Below are 12,777 nucleotides of genomic sequence, written 5' to 3'. Positions count from 1 at the left end.
TGATCGAGGCTCCAAAAAATATCTGAGATAAAAATCAAAAAAATTGTCGAAAGCCAGAAGACGAAGTCAACCCAGTTTCCCGCGATCGCCCCCGCGCTCGGGCATCTCCCCCCCTCTCTCTCTCTCTCTCTATCTCTCTTTCTATCTCTCTTTCTCTTCGCTGCAGCTGTCCGGCGCAGTGTAGCAGCAGATTTGCGCGCCGATGCTGAAAATCGCCCGCGCTATATTCGTTTTATTTATAAAGCGCGACTCGTGCAGATATGGATGATGAATATATATATATAGCTATACGGACACACAGACGCGCGTATGATATGCGAGTCAGTTTTAGCCCGATGTTTTTATTTTTATTGAGACTGCAGGGTATGTATAATCGACGTTGTGCAGTTTAAGCTATTCAATAACAGATGCCCCAGCGGGCATTGTGTATACACGAGATAGTCGCACGTGGTGATACGTGTATGTAGAAATTGACGAGAGTATCCGCTAATATTTTACTGTGACCCAAATGGTATAACAGTCGAGAGACACGCGAATTGATAAGAATAAATAGAAGTTTTTGTAATGTAAATGATGGAATGAGAGACGAGTATTTTTGAAGCACGCGACAACGAGACTCTGTTTACTGTAGACACGTGTTTTTTGTATTCGCTGTTGACGATTCGAGTCGTCGTCGATGCTCTATAGACGCTGCTTGTCAATGAACTGACAAAATTCTATTTTCTGAAGAAAATAAAAGGATTTTTAGACGACAATAATCAGCGCACAAAGTTTAATAATAAAACAGCGTCGGTCTCAGTAGCGCGTATATTAAAAACAAAAGATGCCATAATCTAATCTTTTACACCTACGTTCTCTCGTAAAAAGATAACCAGCGCAGATAAAACGCTTTGCCACTTCGAGAGATCCGAATTGATACATTTCAGAGCCAAGATAAAGTTATGACCTAACGCAAGCAAAACAGTATAGCCGACGACAATCGCCAATTTTTTGCTCTCGTAATCTCATACGCGTGAATCATCGCGCGCGTATTCGCAAAATAATTTTTTGTTCAAAATCGTTTTCCCAACGCCGACAATTGCCATAGCGATATACATATATACACACACACACACACACATCTAGCGAACTAAAATAATCTCCAAGCGTCACGCGATAGTAGGAAAAAAAAGAAAGACCCACCGAAGCTCCCCGGGAATTTACGAAAGCAAACGACGACGAGCATCAATCACTCGCGGAAGAGTAAAAAGCTCGAGCTTTCTTGAATGAAAGCGCGATCGGGAGTATCAGCAACGTCGTAATCTTCGGAACCTTCGGACGCGCTATTTTTAACTCGCGAAAACGAATACCTGTATGGAGAGAGAGCGCTTTTCGATAAATCGTGACGAACGACTCGAATTGGCGAAAATTCGTCCGAGTGACGAGGCTTTGAACAAAGCTCGTGTTTTATTTTAAATCGCGTGCTTTACGAGCGCGCGAAGGATGGGAAAACTGTCTTAAAATACGTTCTCGCACACGCCGTTTTGAAATCGATCATTCTCCTGCATGGTCGTCGCCGCGATAAAAGCCTCAACTCTAGATACAAAAAAATTAACAAAACGATAGCGAAGAATCTATTAAAAATGCATCACCCTTGAAATCCAACTGCGAGAGCTTGCGCAAAGTCGACGCGTATACTATTTCCGAAAGCTCGAAGCTATTTCACACACACACACGCACACACACACACACACACACACAGTGTCCGACAGACACGATTCACCGCGCACACACTAGACTCTTTCTTCAAAAATTCCCATGAAATACAGCGGACGTTCAATCACAGCGTCTCGCGATCAATCGGTGGGTATTGAAGCACTGCAAGCTCTACCTTGAAGAGCCTGCGGATCGGTGGGTATATCTCCTCGGCTGCGGGGCCATCGGCTTCCTCGGCTTCCTCTGGCATCTTCCCGGCGACGGGGGACGACGACGGATGACAACAGCAGCGGCGGCGGCTGAGAACTAGACAACGAGGCCGGTGAGTCTCTCGCAACGGGGCATGTTTTGCAACGACGAGGAAAGAGGGATAGAGATAGGAGAGGTGGGAGAGAGAGAGAGAGAGAGAGAGAGAAACCTGTGGCACGATTCGAGAGTCGCGTCGCGCGTTTATTTATAAAGTCGTACGGGGAGGAGTGTGTGCGCGCGTATGCGGAGATAGACCGGGAGGCGCGACCTTAGAACGAGAGAGATTTTTCGTGTTTTTCTCTTTGGGATGGCAGATTTTCTCGGGATTCGTTATTTTTCTATATTATGGCGAATTTAGAGAAATAACGATCGGTATAGAGGAGGCGGAAAGGGAAGATGGTTTGTAGAATGCGTGTTTGTGTTTTGCGATTGGAATAGTTGGAAATTCATCGAATCGGTAGTGATACGTGATCCCTTTGCCGTCTACTATTTCTAAAATATATTAAGATGAGATGGTGGTGAAGGCTTTGAAATCTTTGAATTTTCCCGCGCAGAGTAAAAAAAGCACTCCGAGGGGGCAGCACTTGCAGGGAGTGCGCCAGAAATATAAATCAGCGTGTTAGGAGGATTACTTTTTTTATTAGTCGTTGTCTCTATTATGTTTTGGTTGTCTTTGTGGCATACCAAAAACGTAGACTGTTTTTAAATAAAACTGTCAATGAGACCGACTTACCGATCGAAGTAACCCTTTGCACAGGCCAAGTAGCTTCTTTTGTCAATCTCCATTATTTTGCTTTCCTTGGCACCGAAAAAGTTACGCTGTTGAGGGTTTTCTTCTCCCATATCTATGAGAAAAAGACCTTACATAAATTTCGTCGTTAACATACCTATAATGAAAATATAGCTCGAAATACCGCTTCCACTGTCGTCATAGAATGGTATAGGTTAGTCTCACGTCCTCGCGATCACCTCCGTACAATAAGTCACATTCCGAACATCTTCTTTGTTTCATTATAGTCCTTACCACGTCACAACAAATAACTCTGTGCGTACACACGTCTCTATTATAAAACCAATCAAAACAAACTGTCATCGATGCCAATCACTTCGCAGCTTCGCACTTGAAAAATGACAGTTGATCAAATGACGAAACTTCTTTACCTCACCACGATAAACGAAACATAAGAAACGCGACGTCGAAGTGTTTGCAACACTGTATTCGAGCCGGTATGTGTTCCTGGAATCCCATCGTAGACTACTCACGCCGACGATATATATATATATATATGTGTGTGTATTTACTATAATACGAGACCGCGCGCGCCCGCTCAAACTTACTCGCCTCGCGACATTCGCCTTCGAGAAGAGAGCAGCGGACAGTCGTCTAAGTGAATGCATGTTCTAAAAACTGGACGGACCCCAAGCTGATTTTACAAGACAAATAGAAGAGAAACGCAGATAAAGGTATTATGTGCGGTCAGTTAAGTGATTTTCATTCCGGAAGTGAAGCGAAATCGCAAGTGCAATATATTGTTCTTGTAAACCCGTATCGGTTTGTTTCGATAACAGCGCGCTTCGAATTTCGCTGCCCTATCGATGATAAATTCGCGTATATAATAGTGCTCTTGATTATTAACGTGCTTCCTTTGTTTAGTGTCACGACCTCTGGATCGACGAGTGTGTTGGCCCAAGTGGTTTGCATGTAAGTACCTTTGAGAGTTTTTGACGTCGTTTCTCGACAATCCTGCACGTGCGAGGATGAAGACAAAGGAAAGCTGCTGATTCTGATTGCTGATGGGCTCGATCGAAACACGAGGTATGGGCTCTTATTTTATCGGCGGTTTTTATTTGTATCTATGCACTGATAGAATGTTTTTACAATTTTTTTTTTTTTTTTTTTTTTTTTTTCATTCGTTAGGTGATTGAATACGTAGTTTTGACTGTAAAATTAAAAATGCACAACAACAAATCGTTTAAATCTGCTACGATGGATGAGGTGGAAAAGAAAGCAGTGAGTATTCAAAAAAGTCTAAAATTGTAAACTTGGGTAATGCTTAAATCAAACTGATTATAAAATTTGTCCACAGCATTATGAGAAAAAGATAAAGGCTGCCTCTCTGGCATTTTTGGAAGAGAAGAATTATGCAAAAGCTTCTCATGACTACAACGAAGCATTGAAAATAGCCAATGAATTGCATTTTGGTGCCATGAAGGAATGCATACTCAGGTTTATGATTTGTCACTGCAAAGTGTTGGAGTCAAACAAACTGGAAGATTTGGCAGAGGTAGTCATGACACTTCAGACAATTAACAAGACTCTCAAAGAAAGATTTCCTGCTATTTATTGCCTCTTAGCTTACACTCATTGCAAGCTGTATAGGTAAAGAACTAAAAATTTCTTTTTTTTTTTCTTATATTGAAAAAAAAACAGTTTAATTTTCACGCAATAAATTTGGTTGTAGGTTTGACCATGCTTTGGAAAGTTTGAGAGCAGCTAATGATATTTTCAAAAGGAATCAATTGTTGGAGATATTCTACATTCCTGGTACTACTACACCAATTGAACAAAACCCAAAGGGTGTAAGTACATTGATCACTTGTTAAATTTCAAGATGAATATTCTCATTATTCAATTGTATGTGATATTTTTCAGAAAATGTGGTCAATAGTTGAAAAAGAATGCGCGATTTATCATAAACCTGATGCCATTTGTGCTTCAAAAGAATGTAATCAAATCACTAAACCTTACGTATCTCCAAACAAAAATATATATGTAAAGTATGTTAACACGAAAAACTTACGATTTTTCACATTTTATTACCATAAAATTTGTTTCTAATTCATTAATATTACCAACTCTTAGAGATCCAGCTTTCAACGGAATGGTAATAGTTCATTGCAATAATAAAGAACGAGGATGTATACTGAAGTTTCATCCATCTTGTTGGAAAGTTATAAAGGATGAAACAAATTTGGTTCAAAAAGTTTTAGACAAAGTAAACCAAATATAGCAATATTAAGAATGATTAATTATTAGTAATTTGTTTATAAATTATTTAATAAATTGCAGGACATGTTGGGCGTTCAATGTTTTACACCAAATTGCATGTATGAAAATAATATTTGCAGAATATCATTGATTGAAGTGCTAGGGCCGAATGGAGAGGTAAAAGCGCAAATGAAAAAAACAACTAATGACTCTTGGCCTGTTAACAAAAATGTATCTAAGGGTGCTATAAAGAAGGTTTTTGGTTTAACAATTTATTTTATTTTACTGTGCTTATATTAATGCTTTATCTGATCTCTGCTTTTTATTTTTGGTTGCACTTTATTTAATAATTTAGTAAACAACTTTTTTCATGATCATGATATCTTTTAAGCAAAAAGCAGTTTGTACAACGACTACAGAGAGTCCCAAATTTACACCTCGAAAGGAGCATGTTCCTGTTATTCCAACGACCGAATTCAGAGATCAAAAGGTTTGCAATAATATGCTAAGTGTTGTTTGAAAAATAATGGTCCCAGCTAAATTCATTTAATCATTTACAGAAACTTAATCGTTATGATGATTTTTGCGACGAAAACCGATTAGTTACCGTGACAATTGGCAGCGCGAATTTTGATGCAACAGATAACTCGCCAGAAGCTGGAGAAAGGGCATTTTTATTTTCGTATGCATGATTTGTTCCGTTTTTAATTATGTACTAGAAATTAAAGATATGTATGGTTTTGTATTTGTAAGTTAATGTTATTTCACTTTTTTACAGGCTCTTTTATCACTATATTCGAGACAATTTGGTACGAGTTTGTGATCTATATAATAAATTTTATGAACTTAGAGAAAGCTTGGTGTATTTCAAGGACATTGGTACTGTCACTTTGTGTTGTTTATTTAGATTGAACTTTACAGAGCTATTTCTAATGGATGTTTGTATTTCCTAGACATTTTGAGCTTTCTACTTGATACAAATGTTATTAGTCTAATGGATAACAAAGATGTGGGCGATATGCTTGATGACCTCATGAATGATGGTTACATAGATGGTTACTTCAATGATGCAACTGGGAATCGCAAAAGCAACAACAACAATATTCCGGTAATATTTAATGTAACCATAGCTTATTTGATATATGAATTTCTGAATAAAAATATTCATTTTGAGTTTTTATAAATATTAGGATGTGCAATGCTTATCAAATGGTCGTAATGGTAACTGCAAAGAGGATGAAGAAGCAGCTGGTGGTGATGAATTGTCACGTTATCCAGAAAATAATTCAATCGATGTAAATAAAAAAATTACGGAATACAATGAGTTGCAAGATTATGTAGCTTCATTAAAAAGAGAAATAAGAAATTTGGCGGAAGAAACTAGTCAATTGAAAAAGGAAGCACAAGAAAAGGATTACAAGATTGAAGTTTTCTTAAAACAGATGAATGAATGCGAAGCATTGTATGAAGAAATGAGTGATTTTAGAGTAAGATATGACGAAATAAAAGATGAAAATTTTAATCTAAAAAAAGAAATAATTACTTTTGTCAATGATAAAAAATTGTTGGAAGAGCAAATCGCAAAGTTGAATGATTCTGAAGTAAGGCGAAACGAGATTAAACAAACGTTCGAAACAGAGTATAAAATTTTGCAGGATTGCATAAACTCCTCGTGGGAAAAAAAGACTAAAGAGTTGAAGTAATTTTTTTTTTTATTTGAGTTTATAATTCTCTGGCATATTGGTACTCATAAAATATTTTGTTTCAGTGCATCTTTAAAGCAGGAATTAGAAGCGAAAAAATCGTTGTTATCTAGATACCTCCAGACTCAGTTTGATGCCTATACAAATTTATTAAATGAGTATGAACATTATGAATTCATCTTCCCTTTAATACTTACCTCAACTTTTCTCTAAAAATTCTTTTTATTTCAGATACATTAATCAATGTACCATTGAATTAGAAGTTATTGGTAAACTTAACGGTTGGATGGAAAAATATATGAATGTAAAATCCTTCAAAGACAATACAAAGTGGATGAACAGGTTGATTTACCTTCAGAAAGCTTCTGATGACCTCCAGGTAATAATTTTGACCGTTATTTGTCGAGTATAACAATTTGCAATTCATGAAAACTAACTCTCTATAAAAACGCAGAAAAATTTTACAAACCTTTTCGGTAAACTTGATACCGAAGAATGTCCAGACGAAGTTTGCTTAGAGTGCCCGAGCGTCCCTGATGCGCTGAAAGAGAACCTCAGCGACATCGTGATGAATGCGTTGAACGCTTACTACATAAGCCAATATGAGTTCGTGAAGAATTTAATGCAGAAACAACAGCAACAGCAGCAACAAATAAATCAACAGTGGCAGACTCAGCAACTGCAAGCACAACAATTGCAGCGATCAGCGGCATACATGCACGCTTATCAATACAACGCTTTCCAGCAACATGCGCTTCCGTTTGCTTCTACGATAGCTCCACATCCAGCCTATCCAGTAGGCAGGCAGATACTAAATCAGCAGTTCTATTCTCAGCCACCCATTGTGCAAAACGGAACTAGTAGTTAGTATAAAAAACATTAACGTCTATAAGTAAATTTAAGATTTTTTTCTTTGTTATTCTTAGATTTAAAGTTTTGATTATTTTAGCGTACAATGCTTTACGAATGTTTTTTCAGATTTCATTTAAAATATCATTTTGAAAAGCGTTTGACTGAATTAACACTATTTCTTCATCTACGTGTGTCTCATACATAGATTCAAAACTAAAAAGAGCAAACTTGATTCTAGTTCCCGACCAGAAGACCAATGTTGAAATAAAAGAGTTGAGCAGCAGCAGCAGCGAAAATTCATCGGTAAAATCAGCGACTTCATTACTTGGGAAACTTGACATTCAAAATAAGAAAGAAGAGTTAAAAGCAGAGACCACTGCACCAGTCAAGACCGATTTGAAGGAAGAGACAAAAACTAAGCGCAAAGAATCAAAGGACATTTTCGATAAGATTTCAGAGAAACAAGAGCAAATGCGAAAAGCTTTAAAAGCTATAGCATTGAACGTTAGAGAAAAGGCAGATACGGAACCCGTACAAGACGAACAGTCTAATACTTACATGAATGGTGACTCCAATGAAGTCGAAAAAAAAATAGAAGCCGATGACAACGGTTTACATTTAGAAATAGACGACGATAATAAATCTGACTTGACTAGTGTAACTTCAAAGTAAGTTTTAATAAGCTTGGTTGTACGAGTATTAGAAAGATGTATGCTAATCGAGCAATGTTTTAACGATACGCTTTGTTGCTTTAGAGGGAATAGCCCTAAATTGAAGAAGAAAGCCGGAATCAATTCTTTGATTAAGGTCATGCAGCAAAGATATCCGGGAGCATTAGAGTAAGTAATGTAACGATCGCAAATTCATACAAACAAATGTGAGACTTAAAACTTAACTTCCTCAGAGTCGACATAGTCGAGATTATTGCGGAAATTCGTAAGAAGAACAACGGTACCTTGACGGGTAAACCGGTGAACGAAATTCTTATCGAATCCGAAGAATACTTCTCGCGCAATCAACGAATACGTATGTTTTTCCTTTTTCTTTTTATTTGTTTTACTATTTATTCATGTATTTCATTTGATACTTATGTTGATTAAGGTAAAACCATCGAAACGCTTTGAACGCAAAATTAATTGTTAACGTTTTTTGTGCCATTTTATGTAAGAATTTTATAAGCTAACAATTATTATGCTAGACTGAGAAATTATATTGTATTTTTGAGAGAAGTTTACGATTATATTTTTTTTAATAACGGGCAATCATTATAGAAAGAATAAAATTATTTTACTTTAGTAACACATCTTGTTGATTTAGATGTGATGAGTTATACTTTGAACGATGGAAGCAAGTCATCTTGCAGTGAATCCTCTAATAACATGCAAGGTTTTTTAGAATAATTTTATTAAATCTTTAAATTAATCGCAATTTATTTAATTGGTGTAAAATGGCGATTACTTGCTATCGATTCGTTTTAGGTTCTGCGCAAAAAACTCCGCATAGAGATTGGATTTCGCCTAGTAGTAAGATGATTGTACATTGATGCCTAAGAAAATGGTAGCATTTTATTCATAAACGTTACTTATCTCTGCTTACTGTTAGTTTCAGAAAAGTTTATGAATGGAACGGATACCAGATCTGTACAAAAAAAAGCTTGGAATATAATAATACCTCAAGAAGAAGCAAAGTGGACAGGTAGTGGTGAAATAGAGTGTTCAATATGCATGAATTATGTACAAAAACAAAAATGTTACGCCTTAACCTGTCGACATTCCTTCCATATTGAGGTAATCTACAGCCAATAGTAAATCATTCTGAGTGTACTTTATTATTTTAATGCAAAAAAAAACTTGTGTTTTAGTGTATAAAAAAGTGGCTAAAATCTGATCGATCATGCCCAAATTGTCGGGTCGTAGTCACTGAGGATGACGAGTTTCCACCACTTCCTGCATGAACTTAAGTTATTCTATTATTATTATGCTATATAATTGTCAAGACTGTTTCGAGAGTTACCACGGCTTAACTGTTGACTTAGAATAATCTATTTTTCAAGTTTTATATTCGCCATATTCATAAGAATAAGATAATTTTTTTATAAAAATAGACATAAGTGTTTATAAAGCTGAAATGTATTTCATTTATAAAATAGAGCTAAAAACACTGTTTGACATTTATGGATTGTGTATTTATGTTAATCCCACCAAAAACTAATAGAGAAACTAGGAGTCAGTCCTACAACGTGATGCCACCATTTTGGTGGAATAAATAGCATATCACCAGGTTTTAAGTAGCACATAAAGGCTTTAGCTTTTTGTAAATTAGGATACTTTTCAAAATCTGGATTGTATGGATCAATCCTAGCTGTATTACTGAGTAGTCTTGTTTCATATGGATATACATTTTCATTGTCATCTGGACTGTACAATATGATTCTTTTGTATCCAAAAACCTGTTAAAATATTGATTATTTTTTATTAAAAATAGATTAAATAATAATAATAATAATAATAAATAAATTTTCAACCTGGCATAATAAGTTATTTTTTGGATCATGATGCAAAGGAGAAACTGTTCCACTTGGCCCAAACCATGCATTTATGTCGGGTAGTTCTTCATTATCTTCTTCAGTATCAGAGAAGCTGCAGTATTCAGGTACAGAAAAATCATTTTTTAATTCAGGAATCTATAAATTTGTAAATACGTTATTTATGACGAAATTACATCACTGATGGCTAAGGTTTAATGTTTCACCTGATCAAAAAGTTGATGCTGTGCTAAGTAACCGACTTTTTCATTTTTAGACGAGATGTGAGACCTCAAAAAATCTGAAAATGTAACCAGGCTTTGGGTCCAATCGTCTTCCGTATATCGCGACCCAATTTCTATTGGGACTGTTCGATTTCCAACTATCCTTCGGAGGTATTCAGCATCTTTCCATAAGTGCAAAGCTTGCCAGTGCTCAAGACAACCTATATCGTAATTTTGTTCTTTTATCAATAATTTAAAATTTGAAAAATATAAATTACCTTCGAGTAAAGCCGGAATTTTAGGTTTGAAAATTTTGCAATAGAATGTTTCCAATGATGGTTTTGTATAATTAACTATAGTTGAAAACCCGGGAAAAAGAGTTGTACACAATTCCTCTGTATTAATTTTTATTGTATCAACATTTTTGCTATTAGCTTCAGGCACGCCTAGAAATCAGATAGATGAAAAAAATTATATTCTGTTAATAATAAAAGTTAAAATTTTTTGAAAGTCTTAACTCACTTGAAAAATGTTTATTTAAATCTGAAGCAATATTAGTCAGCAAAGTCTTATTTTTTGGAAGAGGAGCACCCAACAGAATTCCCTTGTCGATTTGTTGTATGATTTCCTTAAAAACACTAATTAATTTTATATCATCTTTTTCTGCATTTGTTGAAATTTCCAGTAGTAGTGACTGTTAACAATTGGTTTTCATTGCTAATTTTTTCATATTAAGAGAAAAAAGTGTAATAGTCAAAATAATACCTTTATGATACTGCATAATGAATAAGAATATCTATAGTTTATGGGGACATCTTTCCAATAGCCCGAGTTAAGCATTTCCCAGGTACGATCTAAGCAAGCCTCTGTTGCTATTAAATCACTTTTTATCCATTCTGTATCTATTTTTAGTCTTTTTGCATCAGGCGATTTACTAGACAAGAATAATGAAAGCAGTATTAAAAATATTGCACGATTAAGCAATTTTAAACTTACAAATTCAAACAATTACTTGTTTTTAAAAAAATTTTCAACTCTTAAGAGTATATTTTTTAAATGAAATTTCAATTCATTGGGCAACTGTTCTGTTAAATCTTCTTGCAGAAGATTCCACTGAATACTTTGGGCCACTATCTGCACAGGCATGTTTATCTAGAAATCACATAATGAGGTGTAAGCAAATTAAAAAATAAATACTTTCATTGCATTATTTTAACGATAACTACTTTATTTTACAAAAATACTCCTAGGATAAGTAGCTCCATTCAGTTCTGGCCATTGAACAATAGTATGATTGGCCAAGTAGTATAAAATTTTTCCAGAAAGAGAGAAACTTTTGACTCTACAAAAGCTTTCAATAAATACAATTTTGGTATTCGTTAGAAACAGTGCATTGAAAAGGAAAACCACTAAACATGGAGGAATACAGGTTCCTGGACCATTGCACAGTAGTAAATCTGGCTTTTCTCTCCAGATTAATGGGAATGACTGAAGAATGGCTCTAGCTGTTGTGAAAATAGATGTCAGGTAAGACTGACAAACTTCTCTGCTCCTTGAAATCTGAATGATTTTGTAGTCTTTGGCATCAATTTCTACTTGTTTAACCTTTTTGGAACTGATGTCATCTGTCCTAGCTTGTATGTAAATCCGTGGACTATATTTTTCTTTATTCAATTGCTGGACAACTCGCAAAACTTCTGTTGTATGTCCACCTGAACCAAGCACAATCAATGTCTTTGCAGATTTAGTACGCTCTGCCTTTTTAGGCCTTTTACCATTTACATAAATGACGAAATAAAAGGCTCTTATTATGGCAACAATTGCAACTGGAAAAATCAACACACACATAAGTGGCAACACCATGACTTTATCATTGACGTTTTACCTGAAAAAAGTATGTATGGATTACAAACAGGTCTTTTATACGAAAATTTTCAAAATAAAAGTGAGTAAAAATAAACAGTTCTTTTTCCACTATATGTACATTCTCAAAAACAATTTTAGTCCTGCCGGTTAAGTATCTTAAAAAATTACTTTTTCTCTGTGTAAATACTTAATCTCTAACCTTCGGCCTGCAGTGTTTATCATGTTACTTTCAGTTATTACAAGAGTATTCGGATAACGTTTATGCGGCGAATACTATTTTGCTATCATGAGCTCTGAAGTAAACTCCGAATCGCAAACACGTGTTGGCATCCGAGTTTGCGCAGTGCAAAACGCAGCAAGACCCGCGTATTTTTAAAATACTCGAGATTTTTGTACAGATATTTTCGAAAATTGTGCATCATTACAGCGATATTATAAAAATATTTAAATAATCCGATACTTCACTCACGCTCGGCATTAACTACACGCGGGGAAGAAAGCTCGCAACCATTATGAGGCAGGTGAAAAAGCAAAGAAAAAGTTGCAATTCTTGCAACTCCACATGATGCGACTAAAAATAATTCGACAAACAAACTGACTTAGTCGTGTAATTATTCGAGTATAACTAATAATAAAGCATCCCGCAACTTCCTGTTTCAGTCAATCCGGCCAAGT

General features: G+C 35.7%; 3 protein-coding genes across 13 annotated transcripts in view; 1 reads left to right on the top strand and 2 right to left on the bottom strand.

The window, feature by feature from the left end:
• Window positions 1-3,134, bottom strand: part of LOC100119861 (ankyrin-2) — a 39,822-nt gene extending 36,688 nt beyond the window's left edge. For all 3 annotated transcript variants that reach the window (XM_016983392.2, XM_016983396.2, XM_032598227.1), the window contains exons 1-3: window positions 2,859-3,134; window positions 2,678-2,789; window positions 1,871-2,001 (exon numbers count right to left, since the gene is read on the bottom strand). In XM_016983392.2, coding sequence (XP_016838881.2) covers window positions 1,871-1,945 — 75 coding nt within the window. In that variant the 5' untranslated portion in view covers window positions 1,946-2,001; window positions 2,678-2,789; window positions 2,859-3,134. The remainder of the gene's footprint in view (window positions 1-1,870; window positions 2,002-2,677; window positions 2,790-2,858) is intronic.
• A 124-nt stretch (window positions 3,135-3,258) lies between these two features.
• Window positions 3,259-9,662, top strand: LOC100680235. 5 transcript variants are annotated; one of them, XM_008208001.3, is made up of 23 exons: window positions 3,259-3,408; window positions 3,599-3,760; window positions 3,863-3,955; window positions 4,032-4,324; window positions 4,407-4,524; window positions 4,598-4,722; window positions 4,808-4,940; window positions 5,015-5,110; window positions 5,325-5,423; window positions 5,494-5,615; window positions 5,712-5,812; window positions 5,887-6,041; window positions 6,124-6,632; window positions 6,702-6,794; window positions 6,868-7,015; window positions 7,091-7,499; window positions 7,727-8,156; window positions 8,244-8,327; window positions 8,393-8,514; window positions 8,806-8,874; window positions 8,967-9,011; window positions 9,091-9,275; window positions 9,350-9,662. In XM_008208001.3, the coding sequence occupies exons 3-23, from the start codon at window positions 3,899-3,901 to the stop codon at window positions 9,440-9,442; spliced, it is 3,486 nt and encodes a 1,161-aa protein (XP_008206223.1). In that variant the 5' UTR covers window positions 3,259-3,408; window positions 3,599-3,760; window positions 3,863-3,898; the 3' UTR covers window positions 9,443-9,662. The 5 variants fall into 5 exon arrangements, 4 of the variants coding, with proteins under 4 accessions (XP_008206223.1, XP_008206222.1, XP_003426404.2 ...); XM_008208000.3 differs by having other exon boundaries at window positions 5,015-5,188; XR_004227232.1 differs by lacking the exons at window positions 9,091-9,275; window positions 9,350-9,662 and adding an exon at window positions 8,590-8,651 and having other exon boundaries at window positions 5,015-5,188; window positions 8,967-9,008.
• Window positions 9,600-12,734, bottom strand: LOC100119757 (bifunctional peptidase and arginyl-hydroxylase JMJD5). 5 transcript variants are annotated; one of them, XM_032598240.1, is made up of 9 exons: window positions 12,572-12,734; window positions 11,463-12,121; window positions 11,249-11,388; window positions 11,002-11,170; window positions 10,759-10,930; window positions 10,515-10,682; window positions 10,240-10,457; window positions 10,013-10,171; window positions 9,600-9,937 (listed from the first exon to the last, which is right to left on the bottom strand). In XM_032598240.1, exons 3-9 carry the CDS (start codon window positions 11,380-11,382, stop codon window positions 9,680-9,682), a joined length of 1,278 nt encoding a protein of 425 aa, XP_032454131.1. In that variant the 5' UTR covers window positions 11,383-11,388; window positions 11,463-12,121; window positions 12,572-12,734; the 3' UTR covers window positions 9,600-9,679. The 5 variants fall into 5 exon arrangements, with proteins under 5 accessions (XP_032454131.1, XP_032454129.1, XP_032454128.1 ...); XM_032598238.1 differs by lacking the exon at window positions 12,572-12,734 and adding an exon at window positions 12,271-12,399; XM_032598237.1 differs by lacking the exon at window positions 12,572-12,734 and adding an exon at window positions 12,221-12,397.
• Window positions 12,735-12,777: the final 43 nt, after the last annotated feature.

Source organism: Nasonia vitripennis, chromosome 3 (assembly GCF_009193385.2).
Source record: "Nasonia vitripennis strain AsymCx chromosome 3, Nvit_psr_1.1, whole genome shotgun sequence".
Lineage (NCBI taxonomy): Eukaryota > Metazoa > Arthropoda > Insecta > Hymenoptera > Pteromalidae > Nasonia > Nasonia vitripennis.
The sequence above is the reverse complement of the archived record's forward strand: the minus strand, read 5'-3'. Positions and strand labels throughout refer to the sequence as shown.